Genomic DNA, 16,572 nt, shown 5'->3' on the forward strand with positions numbered 1-16,572 from the left:
GCGCCTCTGGCTAGCCGCAGAACAAGGGCATGTCATTTAGGCTCTTTGTTTCCTCTCTGTGTCATGCAGACAGCCTGTGGCCTGCTTCATAGCAAACATCTATCTTACAAGTTGCAGAGTACTACTGAGAACCATATTAGCTTTAACCAAGCTAGTCTAGCTGCAGGAAAGAAGCAAGCCGCATTAGTCTCTGGAGCTGAAGCTGCTAGGCTACTTGTGCCTAAAGGATGACTTCTGTACATTCAGCAAAGTGTTTATATCTCTATAGCATGACAGTCAACAAGGCAGGTGTAGTGAACAGCTACAGTTCTACTTGGACAGGCAGGGATGCTCAAGTGACCCAAACAGGAGCCGGAACAGGTTAGGAAGGAAGATGGCTGTTGGTGAGGTGCTAGCATTACATCAGGAAGAAGCTGGGAAGGGGCGACAAATTGCTTTGTGTTCAGAGAGTTAACCCGTGTGTCAGCTAAGGTAAGTGGTAAAGAATTTATCATAGAATGGTTTGGGTTGGGAGGGACCTTAAAGCTCATCCAGTTCCACCCCCCTCCCATGGGCAGGGACACCTTCCACTAGACCAGGTTGTCCTGGCAGAAGTCTGAGGTCTGCTCCACTACCATATGTTACGCAGTGGGGCCCTGCATCACCGTTCAGCAGCAGAACTTCTCCAACCTCAAATACTTCAAGCACACCCTTAATTTGAAGCACAAAGTCAACAGAATTAAACCCTAGGGCCGGATTGAAAAACTTCACCCAAGGATTGTGGAATGTCTGGCAGTGGAACAAGCTGTGCTGCAGTCTCACTATTTATGGGTGGTTGTTTTTAAGTGTTCAAAACATTGCAGAGTAAAAATAATGCCAATGGCTCCATATATAATTAAAGCATTAGTAAGTCACTTCACCTTCACGCAACCCCTCTGTGTAATTTGAAATTTCACCGTGTATTTTTAGCTGTGAAAGTTTATTGCAGTCAGGTTTTAAAGTTTGTGTTAAAAAGCTGCGTTTTCAGAAGAGTTAACTTTCTAAAGCATTAAATAGGAGGAAAAGTCTCATTTTTGATGCAAAGGCAGCGCTATCTTACTTGCTCGTGGGCCGCCTTGTGTAGATGCTACATAAACATCACCAAGTCTGTTCTGACCACATGACATAAGCCTACTAATAACAAACAGATGCAGAGCTCAGTGCTGGAGCTGCAGTGATGTACTAAAGCAGTTGTGATCAGTCATGGGCATATAACGCTTTGGAACATGCTGGACTTCTTTCCACATGCATAGGGAAAACAGAAAGCTGATCTTAAACACAGTCTGCCTTCTGTAGACTTGGGAGTTGGAACAAATCCTGCGGAGACAAGAACCGCAAGAAGCAGCTGTGGTTTTTTGCCCATAGTGAAGCCAATAGGACTGTAGAGAGCCAGAACTCACTTTGAACGTCCTTCCGATATGGAAGGGGAAAACAAAACCAGTGTCCTGGCAGGAGCTAAACAAAGCATTTTTAATAGCAGGCCATGGAGGAAAATTCATGAGCTACTCTCCATGGCAACATCTAGGTTCTGTCACGTTTGCTGCCTCCACTCTCTCCTCCTTCCCTTTCTCTTCTCCCTCTCCTACCCTTCGGCTCCTGCTGTTCTTGCCCGAGTCCTGTCCACATTGCTCTCCACGAGACCTGACGTTTGCTTTGCCACCAAGGTGCCTGCACATCACTGATGTTCCCCCCTCGCAGCAGTGTTTGTTACGTATGGGATTCAGATTTTCAGTTTTAAGAGCTGCTGCCTGTGATGAAGCAAGGCTCCTGTTTTCCAAGCTGTCCACTGCTCCTGCTTTCTTCCCTCTCAAATCACTAAAGCTACCTATCCACCCCCTTGCAGTGTATTTGGCAGGGGTAGGCTTTAGTCTGTATGGACACTGGGATGGGAAAGAGAGCTTTGCCAATGGCTATTTAATTAATCTTTAGCCTAACCCCCAAGCCTTTAAGGTGTTTGTCTAAACCACCAGTATTTCTTAGAGAAAACCAGGTAATTGCACTGAGTCCTAGCTTACTTCCATGGCTGAAATGAGCTACAAGGGGAAGGACATAGGGAACACCATTGACACTCAGGTTGTGCGTCCTCTTGGGTGGGACACCTGAGCCTCGCTGGCACTGCAGCACTACATTGCAGTCTTGTTTCTTGAAATACAATGAGCATAGAGATGACAAGTCCCAGCACCCACTAACAGGTGAATTGTGTGTGTGTAAACGACAGCTTCCGTACCCTGGACTAAACACTGGCCCCAGCCCATAGTAGCAGCATGAGTTCTTCAGGATTCTCCATGTGAGAAGGCCACAGACACTTCAGCTGGATGCTCTGCTCCAGGAGTGCTGCTGTGTGCACCTCTTTTCAAGGGGACCTGTTTGATGAGTGGCTCTGTGTCTTCTGGTGCTTGCTTGGAGTGCCTCTGAGGCAGCTGGGTGGGAATATGCTCTTGGCCAAGGAGCACACCTGGCCATGGAGCCTGGCCCAGGTAATCAGAAGAGGTTAGCTCCCTCAGGGTGACATGCTCCAGCCTCCGCTTTTGCTGCAAACCAGGAGTTCACTGCATGCCTCCTGCCCACAGTCACAGCTCTCAGAGGAAGCTAAGGCCCTGACAAGAGCACTGTATTCAGGCTGTGAGAGCCATAGTAGATCACACACAGATGCATCAAGTATCCTTCTGAAGCAGCCTTTTCTGTCCAGGAAGCTTGGAAAGAAAGCTCCCATCTCAGAGGGTTTAGGTGGTACATCTGCACTAGCAGGTTCTCTCTGGTGCAGCCTAAGTCCTAGTGAATTCCAGCCAAGCAGAGACTCAAGGCACTGGTGAGGACGCACACTGACCAGAACACTGCCAGGGGCTTGTACTTTGCTGCTGTTTTCTCAAGCAAAGACCCAAGCAATTGCTTTAGACTTCAGCAGACAATCAGTGTTAATGCTTTGCAGCTTCACTTCATTGTGTTGTTAACAGTGCCCTTTTCACAGCCCAGTCCTACCTGCCTAAGCAGAGGGGAAGCCTTTTCTGCATCAGCAAACACCGCTATAGCCCTTTCTTGGGCAAGTTTTAGTACTTCTCTTTCCCTCATCATAACCCAAAGGACTACAGTTTAGCATATGGATTAATGCCAAGGATGGGAGGCTTCCACCACTGAAACAATGCCCTACAGTTCAAATTAGGGTATAAAAGAGTTCACAGCCCTTAGGAACCAACGATGTCTTGACCAATAGATGCCATATATTGACTGAGGAAATAAGTACAACCCTTATCACCTTTCTCACACAGTTTTTCTGACTCAGGCAAGCAAGACCTAGCACATCCACATCTGCCTCGTGTACCTGCCAATACCGGTGACAGCTAATAATCATGTCACTTAAAAAGATTCAAAGGCACATCAGACATGTCCCCACACAGAGCACCCACCTGACACAATACAGCTACACAGGTATATCTCCTCCCCACAAAACACACACGTTAATTACATCCCCCACTGTCGATCCAACAGACTTACTCCCACGGACACCTCAAATCTCATTCCTGTATGCTTACCTGTAGCTTTGCTCCAACTCCTGAGTTATAACATGGCCCTAAATTTCCCTCTGGGAGCAGGAAAGGAAGCACCACACCTCTGCCTTATTCTCAGCACTATATAATGTCCTAAATGATCCCCAAGCTCATGGGAAGAGGAAGGGGTATTTCCCAGCTCCAACCTGTCTCCAGGTTTTTTGTAGGTTAGGGAATCGGGATCATCATCATCATCATCATCATCATCATCTGCACATGCTGCTGCCCTGACTGTGCTGTTCTTGCACCTGTAGCAGGACAGCTCATCAGACGCGGTTTCCTTGCAGCACAGATGCTTGCTGTTATGAAGTTTCAGGTATCTGGTAGTCAGTGGGAGGTCCACTAACCGGTTGTCTGTGTGCTCAAATCACACCTACCCTGTGGCCATCGGTGTCTCGTCTCCCTCTGCTTTGCACCCTGGTTCCAACCACTTCTGATGTTTCTGGGGTGGTGCCATCAGAAGCGTGCTCAGAGCTGGGTCCTGCACATGAACTGTGCCAAGCCCCACGTCTGACTGAAGCTTTTGCTGGAGTGCCCAGGATGGGCTTTCTTGCAAACAACAAAAAGGAGAGGAAAACTTCTCATGCAGCTTAAGATATTCCATAACACAGTCACTGCTGCGCTCAGCATGGAGGAGACTGCTCAGGGCTTGACCTCATGTCTTCTTCCACCCAGGATAAGTGACCCAAACATTGTGACCCAGGAGGGTTCTCTCCAGGGTGTGAGCTTTTCCTCCAAGAGGAACCCCAAACTATTCCTCTTGCACTATTTTGATGTACTCCGTGGGGCCAGGAGTGGGCGATGCTCTTGGGAAGGCCATGCATACATCCATACATCCGCACACATTCCAGCATACACCAGAGAGGAGAACTGGTCCTGCAGGACAACAGACCAGAGAGGAGAGAAATTGTCTCTCTCTTCATAGTGTTATCCTGCAGATAACACATCCCCTTCATGTTCAATGGGTTAAACTGTTGGAGACAAAAAGCCTTCCATATTTATGGTGTAATCTAAAAATACCCTAATTCTGCTGACAGCAAAAGCAAACACAGGCTCCCAGGGGCTCTCTTTCTTTGCCCAGCCCTGTGTGGATGCCTCAGCTGTCTGACACTGCCCCATGTGAGATGAGATGAGTCAAAAGAGTAAGCTCGGATTCCCATTGCCTCCCAGCCTGGCCCTGAAGCTGCTCCCGAAGCACAGACCTCAGCTCCCGCCCTCCCTGTGCTAATTACTGTGATATAAAATAATCCCAGATTTTACTGTGGTTTGGGTATTTTTCATTGGGAAGATACAAGAAACGCTTGCTATAAATTACTTACACTGGCATATGGGGGCTTTCAGTTTAGATCTGCTTTCAATGTCAGCAGTTTGTGTGTTTGCTGGTTACACTCGCAGCCTGAGACCTTTGGGGGCAGCTGATTTATTTGGCCAGCATCATCCCAGCTGCAGTTTGTGTACCAAGTTTATGATTTCCAGGCCATAGCTATTCAAGGGTCTGAATGCTTGGACAGGAGGGGAAATGGTTTGGTGGCCCAGCTCTGACGCAGTCAGGAGCTATCAGCAGATCCAGCTTGCTTGCCTTCCTCCTCCTCCTCTCCACCTCTCTGCTTCCAGATGCAAATGCTTCCATATTCGGCAATGTGTGACTACAGTGGCTTCTTAAGGGGAAAACATCTACCTTGGCAAATGCATTTCAGAGTCTTTCTTCTGCTTCACATTTTAAAGCATATGTGAACTAGAGCAAAAACCCCCTCCTGTTTTATGCCTGCTGGCATGTCTCAAGCCTTGTATTTAAAAATGCCAACAGCCTCCCAAAGTTAATCATAGTTAATACAGAAAATGAATTGGCTCCCATGAGTAGGAAAATGGCCTGAAGGGGGAATCGTAAACCAAGGTCCATGGGATTTTAATCCTAATTTTTATATCAGTTCCCTGTCCAAGGAAGGACACTCAACTGCTTTGTTTGCTTTATTCCCTTCTGAATGGGACTGGCCGTTACCTTAGTCACTGTGGTGTTTAGGGGATTAATCAGCTAATTCAGCAGCTCACTAATGATGTAAAAATCTTAAAAGCTTCACTGGAAGGATTTGAAACTGTAGCTTAAGAATTATTGCTCATTTATGGCCTTTTTTTTGGTCATAACATCTTGGAAGAGTTAAAAGTAAGGCGAGAGGGAAAGGTTTTCATTCTCATTTCAAAAAGAGACATTCATTTACCATTTGGCAAGATTCTGTATCCTGATGGGAAAATGTAAACACGCAGTCTCTGATCTTGCCTCAATCCATTTTTAATCTCAGAGAGTGCTGTGGTGTAACTTTTGCAGACAACGATATCACAAGCATGGGGGAATGTTCCAGGCTTCCTTCTGCTTTGGAGAAACTGTAAGGGAAAAAATATGTGAAGTGGGGCAGAGATCTCACATAAAGCCAAACGGAGGACACAAAAGACATGGAAATCCATGGGAGAAGAGGCTGCCCCTCTCCCTGCCATATAGCTGCCTCCCAGCACCCCAGCAGCGCTCCCCCATTCCCCTCTGCCCTGGTGCTGCTCCAGGTAGCAAAGAGAGCAGGAGGGAGCATAGGAGCAGATGGAGCCAGTGGCAGGAAGATGAATGGGTTTCAGGAGCTGGTGGAGTGTTGGGAAGATGCTGGAGCTGAAGCCTGCAGAGGATGGCGAGATTAAAACTAGGCTGTAGCCAGCCTTCACCAGCATTTCAGCATCTTGATTGCCCGGTATCCTTGTGACCTATTGAAGGCGATAAAGCAATGGAAGAGATTACCTCCTCCACCACCCTGGCAGTGCAGGATGAAGTGGTATTTTGCTCCCAACCAGGTCCTTCTGCTCTTTCTGTCTGGTGAGGTCTTCTAGAAAGGTTTAAACTGAGTGTTGCCTCCCCATCTTCAGTTAAACCAAGGGACTCCCTCCTTCCTCCGAGTTTAACAAGGCGCTTGCGGGGACTGAAGATCGCATGCAGTCACATCTTACAGGGCGTTTGCAGGCTTTCATGCTGTGACAGGAAAAGGGGTAATGCTTGTAGAAACCACTGGACATTGTGCTGCAGGATTTTTGATTCTAGATATTCATTAAAGAAATGATATTCATTAAAGAACCAGGCTATCCAGTACAATCCACATTGCACCTTTGTACCTGCCCTAGCAATACGGTATTTGTATAAAAACCCCAAAGACAGTTCATAATGTTAAGAAGTGTTGAAATGCATGCATGCATTGTGACTGAACCTCCTGGCCAGCAGCTCTCACACTGTAGGGGTCAGAAACAGTTTCTTCTGCTCTTCACCTGTGTATTTCTGCAGGTTGGTTGTGAGACAGACAAAGCTTCCCCGGGCTGCAGGTTTCGGCTTGCCATGGGCTCAGGACATCACCTGCAAATAGATGATCAGTATATTTGGTACATATAGGAAGAATCTTTGCAAAGGTTGCTGTGGTGTGGATTCCTCCCCTACTTTAACTTCCATACATCAACAAGATCCTTTCATCTGAATTGTCACAGGAAGTCCAAAGGGTGATTGTTATGTTGGTTTCAAGCAGAGCCACAGGCTGCAACACCAAACCGCCTGGCTTTATGGCTCCAGCCTTGTTTTAGCTACTCCTGCTTTGTTTAAACACGCTCTCAGGTAACTCGTGACTGGGGAAGGCATTGTGCAGAGATGCAGTGCCGCATTAGCATCCCTTTTACTTTGTGTGCTCCTTCCAGAGCAGTATCTGTGGACAGTAACAGACTGACAGACCTGCACGGGTTTCTAGAGCCAGTCCTGCTCTTAACTCTGGTGCAATTTTCCATTGTAGAGCTTCTGTGTAGTAAATACCCCAAGAGAGACCCACCAGGCAAAGGAAAAGGCAGACTGGTATTTCCACAAACACATCAGTCCCTTGTAACCTGCCTACAGTGCATGAGTGGTTACTGTTGGGTGAGGAGCAAGGAGCTAAAACCCAAAGAGCTTATTTTCTGTCCTGGTTCGTATCGTTGTGATTCAATGGGAGAAAGTAGTGTGTTCAAGTGAGATGTGGCTGTGCCTCTGCCCTCCTGTGTTCGCAGCACTGCAGTGGGAGCACAAGGAGCGGGATGCTATAAGTGGGTCTAAGGGAAGGAATCTGGCACGAAGCCGTGGCTTTCACTGGGTGTTTTGTTGCTGCTCTCTCCCTAGGAACGTTTGTATCCGCTTTCACCGTGCTGTGCGGAGCCCGGACTGACCTCCCCGACAGGCACATGTGTTGTGTGTTCTGGCTGAACATTGCTGCTGCTCTGATTCAGATCCTGACTGCGATCGTGATGGTTGGCTGGATTATGAGTATATTTTGGGGGATGGACATGGTCATTCTCGCAAGTAAGTACAGTGCACTCACCCCCCCTTGACTTCTCCTATCCATGCTGGGGTTGCTAATGCCTCTGCAGGCCATTGGACTGTAGGGACAAAGAGCCACAGGATGAGCTCTGCAAGCCCATCAGAAACACAGCAGGCTGGGAGATGGTTGGGGTGGGCCCTGTGACACATCTGGAAGAGCCTCATGGGTTAGGATCTTCCTTTCCCCTTTATGAAATGAAAAGTGCAGGAAGGAATGAGGTCCCCCAGCACTGTGACTGCTGCTGTCCTGCCCTGGTCACCTCTGTGTGTGTGTTTGAACGAGAAAGCCCTTTCTCCCTGGTGACTCCAACTGCATCAGTCTGGTCAGCGAGACCTTCCCTCGGACTGGTCCTGCTCCCAGGGAGCACACAGAGCCATCTGTACCCAGAAAAGCCCTGGGGGCTCTCCTGGATCCTCCCGAGAATACACTGACCCAGAGGCTGTTCTTGATGTTTAACACCAAGATCTTAGGCCGAGGAGGAGTGTTTAGCTACTTCCAGAAGGGTTTCCCTTACACTCCTTAAGGAGTATCCAAAACACCAATTTAGGGGAAGAAAAGAGGAATCCTTTTATAAACATACATAATTTAGGTCACCCACTTAGTATACATTACCAGTCTAGAACACAGGATCTGTGGCTTTATCTGCTAACGACTTCTGTGGGTGTAAAAGTTGTATCATACCTATATGGTATCACAGAGAATCAAGGTGACAGCCTCACCTCCAAAGCCAGAAGCAGCCCACAGCTCAGGGTATGATTGCACCCTAGTCCCTTTCCAAAGGCTGGCAGAGGCTGGTGGGCATTGCCCCAAACCAAACAAGCCTGAGATCCTTCAGGGGGGCTGGCAGGGCAGGCAGTTCCCAAAAGGAAGCTTCTCCCAGAGGACATCTTACCAAGCAGCTTTTGCTTTTTGGTTGGAAGGGGCTCCACTTTGTCATCATGAAATGGAAAAACCCACTCACCAAACCCCTAATTGCTGAGCCAGCTTCAATTTACAGGCTGAGTTAAGGGCAATCCCCATGAGGAGCAAGCAATGGATGCTTAAAACCCGAACATAAGCGAGGCAAAAGGCTTTCCTCAGTTCAAAGGCACCACTGCCCTTTGTTTTTCCCTGCAAACCACCTGCCAAGTCTCCTCTCAGGTGTACCCACAGAGCAGGGGTAGCCCAGGCTGTTTCTGAGGCTAGATTGTGAATCAGTGTACATCTGTGATGTGTCTTTTAAGAACCTGCCCAATCTGTGTGTAACCCCATAATTACATGTTCATAATCATATGCTCTCCTGCTGTTCCTCTGCTGGATAGCCTCCGTGTGCAGTTTGCTGTTTGGCAGGACCCAAGTGTGCAGTTGTGGGGAGAGGCAGGAAAGCATCTGTCCGGATAAGGGGCTATAGCTAAAACCATGACTTGCTTTCCTCCATGGTCCTGTTCATGTGTGTCCTCCAGGTAGAGCAGCTGGAGGTCAGGAGGGTCTTACTGTAGGTTTTCCAGTTTGGTTTCTGGGGAAAACCATGCACCTTGGAAGTATTGCCCCAGAGCTGTGCCCCACACCTTGCTGGACCCCACCAGTCTGGGAGGCAGAGGGTGAGTGAGCAGTGCGTGATGGGGATGGTTAGGCAGGAGGTCCCTAACCATAGAATCATAGAATAGTTTGGGTTGGAAAGGACCTTAAGATCATCCAGTTCCAAGCCCCTGCCCTGGGCAGGGATGCCTCACCCTAGACCAGGTTGTTCCAAGCCCCATCAAACCTGGGCTTGAACACTGCCAGGGATGGAGCATTCACAGCTTCCTTGGGCAACCCATTCCAGTGCATCACAGTAAAGAACTTCTTCCTTACATCTAACCTGAACTTCCCCTGTTTAAACTTAAACCCATTACCCCTTGTCTTATCACCACAGTCCCTGATGAAGAGTCCCTCTCCAGCTACCACAACAGTATTTCATCCCATCCCCTCTGGTGGCAGTCGAGAAGGTTAAGAGGGGTCAACATGTCTTATGTTAACCAGCTATACATAATCTGACAAGTTGCAGCCCTCGGCAGTTTCTTGCTGTCTCATTAAATAGCTGGTTTTTAAGTTTACTCACCATGCAGAGAAAATAATGGCTAAGTAAAACAGCTCGTGGTTGGTGAAGAATAAAAGGAAAAAACTCATTTTTCAATCAAAGAACAGAAGTGATCCATTTCTCCCAGCTGGATCAAGCAACCCTGTCAGACCCCACATGGGTTGGGTTTTCATGTTTTGTTTTCATGTTAAACCCCCCCAAAAGGGTAATAACTCTCAAATGCAACAAATAAGACATTCCATTTAAAAACAGTGCCAGGAAACAGTTTGCTTTGGTTGGGTTTTGTTTGTGTGCAAACTACTTGATGCACTAGATGGAAATTGTACACCTTTTTGCAATTCAATTGCAACTTGAGTCTGAGTGCAGGTGGGAAATGGTTAAATATGGAATTACTGCCCACCTCTGGTCTTCCTCACCTTGAAACGGCCAATTCCAGGCATCCCTGAGAGGGTATCATATGGTTTTGATGGGCTACAGAAGGGCACAGGGGGTGGTTGTTTAAGCTGATGGAGGCTATTAGTGAGGAGAAGGGTGGGAAGCAGCTGGAGCTCAGGGGCATGCTCCAGCTTTTGCTGAGGGGATGAATCAGGATGGATCCCCAAGTCTCTGAATCAGGACCTGCCTGTCTGTTAGCTGGTAGAGAGTTGGGTGGGAGTTAGGAAGGCTTGATGATGTCTTTCGTCTTCTAGTGCTAATTCTCAGCTATTAAAGGGAGAGCTTACTCCGAGGCAGAGATTTGGGGATAACATAATGCTGTGTTTAATGAGAAGAAAACAAGAAGAATTACAGGCCAATCTGATATACTTCAGTTCCTATGAGAAATAATCAAACTGCATCCATCAAGTGATTGCATGCTTAAAGAAGATCAGAAGAAACTAAGTAAGCCCGTGTTTGTCCAGAACAAGCTGTCAGACCGTCCTGGTCCTCTTCTGTGGCAGAGGGATCCATTCTGGGTGGTGGTGCTCACCCATCCTTCCCGACTTTCAGGCACTGACACGTTCTCCTACCCACAGACCAGGGAGAGGTGGCCTGGGTGAAAATGCACTTGAGAACTTGCTCTAAATGCGTGCTCCTGAACTGGAACGATACAAGGCAATGATGTGTGTTGAAAGGTGCCTCCTGAATCCAGCTCTGCTCAGTGTTTTCATTCATGGCTCAGTGATGGACTGAAGGGGCTTGCCAGCCAGCTACAAGGCTATGTATGGATGTGTGAGGGCAGTGTATGGATTCAAGCAAATCAAAGAAATGGACTGATGAATAAATGCTGTTCAGTGGAGACAAGCTCAGGACACTAAGGAAGGATTATCATCGAGTGCAGAAGTACACATTAGGGAGCAACTTGTATTTCAGTGTTCGCAAGCTGCACGAGAGTGAGTTGCTGTGGAGGGAGCAAACACCACGAGGCAGGTAGGAGCAGAGCCTGTAGGATGTTAACTGGTCCCCTCACCTTTATTAGCACACATAAAGATGCGTTGAGGCTCATGGCCAGCTTTGGATACCGTACTGCACATGGACGACTTGGAGAGAGTCCAGAGGACCAGGAGACAGCAAGCAGTGAAGAGGTTCAGCAGGGCAGTAAACGTGAGAGGGCTGCAGTTTAGCCTAAGACAGACTTAAATAACAGCAGGGAAGATGTGTGTGGAATTAGGAGACGTTTTCCCTCTGGTAAGGTCAAAATGCTGAAGAGGTGACACAGCAGGATCTGTTCTCTGTCACTGGAAGACCCCAACAGCAGGTAGACCCACATCTGTCACAAGCAAAGCGGGACATGGGAAGAGATCAACTGACCTCACAGAGTCCCATCCAGCCCTCATCTCCTGTAAGGTGCCCTTTAGCAGAAGGAAGATTAATTGAATGCAGTTTTGCTGTCACACTTTAGTTCCTTTTGGCAGCACGATGGCATGGGTCATTTTTTCTGCTAATTTAAATGGATTGCCAGCTGGCCCCATTAAATGCCACAGGCATCTTCTTCAAGCAACCATTTGGCTTTGGGAACTGTCCTTTCCTTTAGGCGCTGTCCGAAGGCAAAGGTAGATACTGAATTTCTTTGAACGAAACAATCGGGACTCTCCCCTTGCTTCCCCTTTGCCATGGCTGCATGGAGCCGAGGTGAAACAGCTAGTTGGCTTGCCAAGACAAACTGGAAAATGAGCCTCCTAAGGCTTTCTGGGCAAGGTTCCCTCTGCTGATGGCACACCTTGTCCCTAGCCCACGCAGCACGTCTTCATTAGCTGCACTGTGCACAGCGAAGGCAGAGGAATGGCCTTTCCAGGAACCCCCCTACTGCACAGAGCTTGTTATAAAAGGGTTTGTGCCGTTTCTTGACAGAAATAGCACGGAAATCAATGCAGTAATGTCACACTGGGGTGGCACAGGGGACAGAAGTCCGGGACTGTTTGTCCAGGCGTTGTTTTGCCTCTAATGAATGTAGCCGAAGAGTCAAGTGTGGGCTTGTGAATGAGCCAAGGTGCCATCGCTTGTGGTACCACAGGACAGGGAGTCCTGCTGCAGCCCCTGCTCCTGCAGTGGGCAGCTGGCTCTCAGGGACTGATTGCCAGCCAGTAGCAATAGATTGCCTGCAATCTTGCTGTCTGCTTGTCGCTCCTTTGCTAATTACAGCACTCAGACCTTGCCAGAAGCAGCAGCAGATGATTGCATGGTTACAGTACGCTTGGGCTACAAAGCGCTTCGGAGAGCATCACTGAGACTCTCTTCTCTGCAGGGCATCTGCTAGTGCAGGTAATGCAGCTGCCCTGGGAAGGAAAGGGTGCAGAAAGCACTTGAGAGACACTGAGGAGAACAACATCCTAACCCAGCTGGTAACCCTTCATGAGGTGAAGGGGATGCTGAGGACAAATTGCCCACTTAGACCCATTACTTTTTCTCTTTTTTTAATCTAAATATTGCTGTTCCCCAAACCATGCCTGAGAGAAGCACCTACCAAATGCTGCGGTAGGGTGAGTTCTGACAGTATCCTAGGGATATGGAATACCACCAGGGTCTGCAGCATGCAGCCAGGCTGAGGCACACTGTGGCTGTACATTACTGGTGGGCACAAGCAAGTGGTGAGCTGAAAAGCAGATGAGGGTTCCTCCATCCTCTTTAAACAAGAGCCGCAAATGAATCCATCTGCTTCAATTGCAAGGATTTTAGTGTTCAGCCCTGGTGTGAGTGTCTGATGTAGAGCAGCTGTTCTCTGTTTGCTCTGCAGCCCTGATTTATTCGTTCTTTTCTGGTTCTCCATGTGTTTCGGATATATTGTCTACAGTTACATTTCTCCCTCTCTCTTTCTTTCATGTTCCTTTGCCTCCTTTTGTTCACCATCAAAGTTTCACAAGGTAAGTTTGTTTCTGCTCTTCCTTCTCCTACTCTCCTGCCCTGTGGCAGCTCCCCATGGACAGCAGCGAGCATCAGCCAGGACAAGCTGTTTGGGATTCATTTTGGTCAGTGCTGCCCACTGCCAGCCCAAGTCCACTTGTGCCTCTGTACGTGTGTGTGTCGCCTGTCTCTGCATCTGTCTTGTGGCCACACAGCCCCAGGGACCTGCTCTTCACCCAGCACTGAAATGCCCCTTGGGCTGCCCCAATAGCACCATTGGAGGAGGGCAGAGACCTGTTTCAGCCTTGAGAGCATCCCAAGGCCACTGCATGAACCCAGTCCCTGTGGGACAGCCGGTGCACAGAGGGGTTTCTTCTCACTGAATCTGACTTGCAGTGGTTTACAGAAGAAGTGCAATTTCAGGCAAACTTGATTAAATCAGCAATTTTGAGCAGAGATCCTCAGGCCGGCTTAATCTTCGTCCCAGAGCTGTCTGCTTTACAGAACTGCACCTCAACTGTAATGCAGGTGTACTAAGGTGAAGCTGCTTCGTACAGAATACCTATCCCTATGCAAGAAATGCAGTAACTGTTTCCATATATAAACTAATAAGTCTGAACTATTTTAATAAGTTATATTAAATAAGTTCTATAACTATTTTAATAAGTTTAGCTTAGGACAGGTCATCTTTGTCATCTTTTGGCTTACTTTGGTCATGTAAGAGACACACAGGCTCAGCCACTGCAACTGGCTTCCAGCCAGCTTAAAAACTGATGGCAGAACTGAAAGGATTTCTATTATATCTTAATAAAAGCCATGTCTGTGCAAGCAAGTTAATATAATCATAACCCAGCTTGGTTTCTTTACCTAAGGATTGGCCTAGCTCTGGTCCATGTGGTTTCATTACTGTGCTCCCTAAACAAATTAAACCTGTGCTGTAGGACAAGTGCATAATCCAGGTTTCCAACCGGCTCATCTTTCTTTCAGAGCTGATTCACACTTAGGTCATAAATGTGTAAGAAACCCTCATTTTTCCCCCTAGAAAAAGCTGTTTGAAAGATGTGAGAATCTTCCTATTCAGCTGCACATGATGGACAGCAAGGCAGTGCAGGATAATGCGTGCTGAGAAGTGTCATTAATCTCCTTCTCTATTCCTTGTGCTCGTTTAGCAGCGGGAGATCCAGGCTGCCCAGGCTGGGTGAATGCATGGACTTTTCCACAGCACAAAGTTCATTTGCCAGGGCCAGTTCTTAGTTCAGCAAAAAATCCCTTAAGGACAGAGGTTGTGGTACCTGCTGCTATTTTGTGTTCAGCTTTAAGGGGCTTACAAAAGCCTGACATAAGGGCTGGAAAGAAAGATTAAAAAGCATTGATGGAAAGGTGCTTGAAGAGCTCCGTGAGATGTGAAATCTCAGACTCAGTTGAAAGGTGGGGTATAAAACTGACAGGCTGCTTATGTTGTTTAAACAAAGAAAACCTCTGAGTTTTTAAAGGTTTCTAGATGAAAAGATCTGCGCTGCAGCGAAGGTAAGGATGGTTTGTTTCCTCCTTTAAAAGGGAGGTGTTGTGCATTGAGACTACTGTAGTGACAATCCCAGCTTCTGTTGAAGAGAAAGCAGGTGAAGCTTCAGGTGCATTCATAGCAAAGTGTTGAAAAACCCCATATACTTCTCCTTATCCTGTGTCTGCACAAGAGCTGTGGGTGCTCTCCTATTGCGCTTCCTGGCCTTATTCCCCACAGGGGAAAGCAGCGCCTCTATGGGGACATCCCTATGGGGTTTGCAAACTCCCCTCAACCACTATATATGGGATAACCCATAAAGTGTGGCCCCAGAACCCAGGGCTCTGCTGCCTTGGTTGGGAGATGCATTAAACCTCATGGCCATGGGAAGAGGAGGGGTTGGGAAGGAGGCAGCATCCAGGCAGTTTTCCAGTGCCATTGGCTTTGTTGCTGATACACCTTAGTTTTCTCCAGTTCCACCCGATGGCTGCTGTGCCCCAACAAAAGCACCTGTAGTTCTGCTGGGCTGGAGCAAAGCAAGCGCAGAACAAGGGAGGAGAGCATCATTAATGAAAGGGCCCACAGAGGCATGCTGCGGTCCATGGTTGAACTCTGACACATCAGCCTGTGATTAAAGGCATCCCCCTTCTCCTGCAGGAGATGTTTGTTCACCTCCACAGACTGATTGCTGCTGGAGAGCTCTGCTAGCAAAAGGCAGCACAGGAACAGAAAGGTAGATAAGGGGAAACCAGCCTCCTCCTACCTGGCACTCCTCTGGAAGGACAAGGTTCTGACATAGATCATTAATAGATATGCGTATCGGATGCACAGCCACCGGGCTGCCAGGTCAGCAGTAGGGAATGGCCGTGTCTGGAGCAGTAAATAAGGCATCCATTTCCCCTCTGCTGCAGAAAAACATTCCATAAAGGCTTTATGTTACTGGGCTGGACTGGAGTTAGTGGCCACCAGTACCTCCCGAGCCTTTACAGCATCCTCGAGCAGATGTGCCTCTGCCTATGCTGGAGCTGGTGGCACCAGGCACCTGAGCAGCAAGGCTGCCTGCCTTCCTGTGCCCAGGAAGGTGGTTGCACCCCATGGGTGGTTGCACCCTATGGCTGCATGGGGCAAGCAGGGCTGAGCCTGGCCAGGGCAGTGCCCCTGTTTTCCCATGTAGTTTGCCACTCCTGGTAAACCAGGCTCACTTGAGGGTTCTTGTTAGGGATTAACACTAATCATGTTCCCTTCCCCTCCCTCCTCACAGGCTACAAGGAACAGGGGATCCCACAGCAGCTGTAGTGGCTGGGACAAGTATGGTCAGAGAGACACGGCGAGAGATTTCCTTTGGCAGCTGTGGGCCACGGACCTTTTCATTACCCTTTGTCTTTCTTCTTCTTCTCCCTTTTGTTTTGTTTCCTTCTGTCTGAACCTGGTCCATCTGCCCACCCAGCAGAGCGGAGGTGCAGAGCAGCCGACAGAGACTTGCACTGATCCCATTGAGCAGCAGAGATGGGGCAAGCACGGCGTGGGGTAGAACGTAGCACACGATGGGCGACTGATGTGGAGGAGAAGGATGGTACCAGGAGAAGGAAACACCCTTGGCAAAGGGCTGGAGGTGCTGCTTTCTCTCTCCTCCCAGGAGGAAGTAGCTGAAGATGTTTTGCCTCCTTTTTATGCTCACTGTTAAAGGAAACTGGCTGCAGACATCAAAAGCCAAGGAGCTGTTAAGAGATAATGTCTACAGTATATAAAAGCAAACCAGTTGTACTC

At 48.2% G+C, this 16,572-nt stretch overlaps 1 protein-coding gene across 3 annotated transcripts in view; it reads left to right on the plus strand.

The window, feature by feature from the left end:
• Positions 1-16,339, plus strand: part of STUM (stum, mechanosensory transduction mediator homolog) — a 38,873-nt gene extending 22,534 nt beyond the window's left edge. Inside the window, exons 2-3 of one of the 3 annotated variants that reach the window (XM_057400032.1) lie at positions 7,729-7,908; positions 16,253-16,339. In XM_057400032.1, coding sequence (XP_057256015.1) covers positions 7,729-7,908; positions 16,253-16,293 — 221 coding nt within the window. In that variant the 3' untranslated portion in view covers positions 16,294-16,339. Of the gene's footprint in view, positions 1-7,728; positions 7,918-16,066 lie in introns of all 3 variants that reach the window. The other 2 variants (XM_057400031.1, XM_057400033.1) reach the window with 2 other exon arrangements.
• Positions 16,340-16,572: the final 233 nt, after the last annotated feature.

This window comes from Pezoporus wallicus, unplaced genomic scaffold (assembly GCF_028554395.1).
Source record: "Pezoporus wallicus isolate ANWC-B61680 ecotype Strahan unplaced genomic scaffold, APGP_CSIRO_Pwel_v1 contig_7339, whole genome shotgun sequence".
Taxonomy (NCBI): domain Eukaryota; kingdom Metazoa; phylum Chordata; class Aves; order Psittaciformes; family Psittacidae; genus Pezoporus; species Pezoporus wallicus.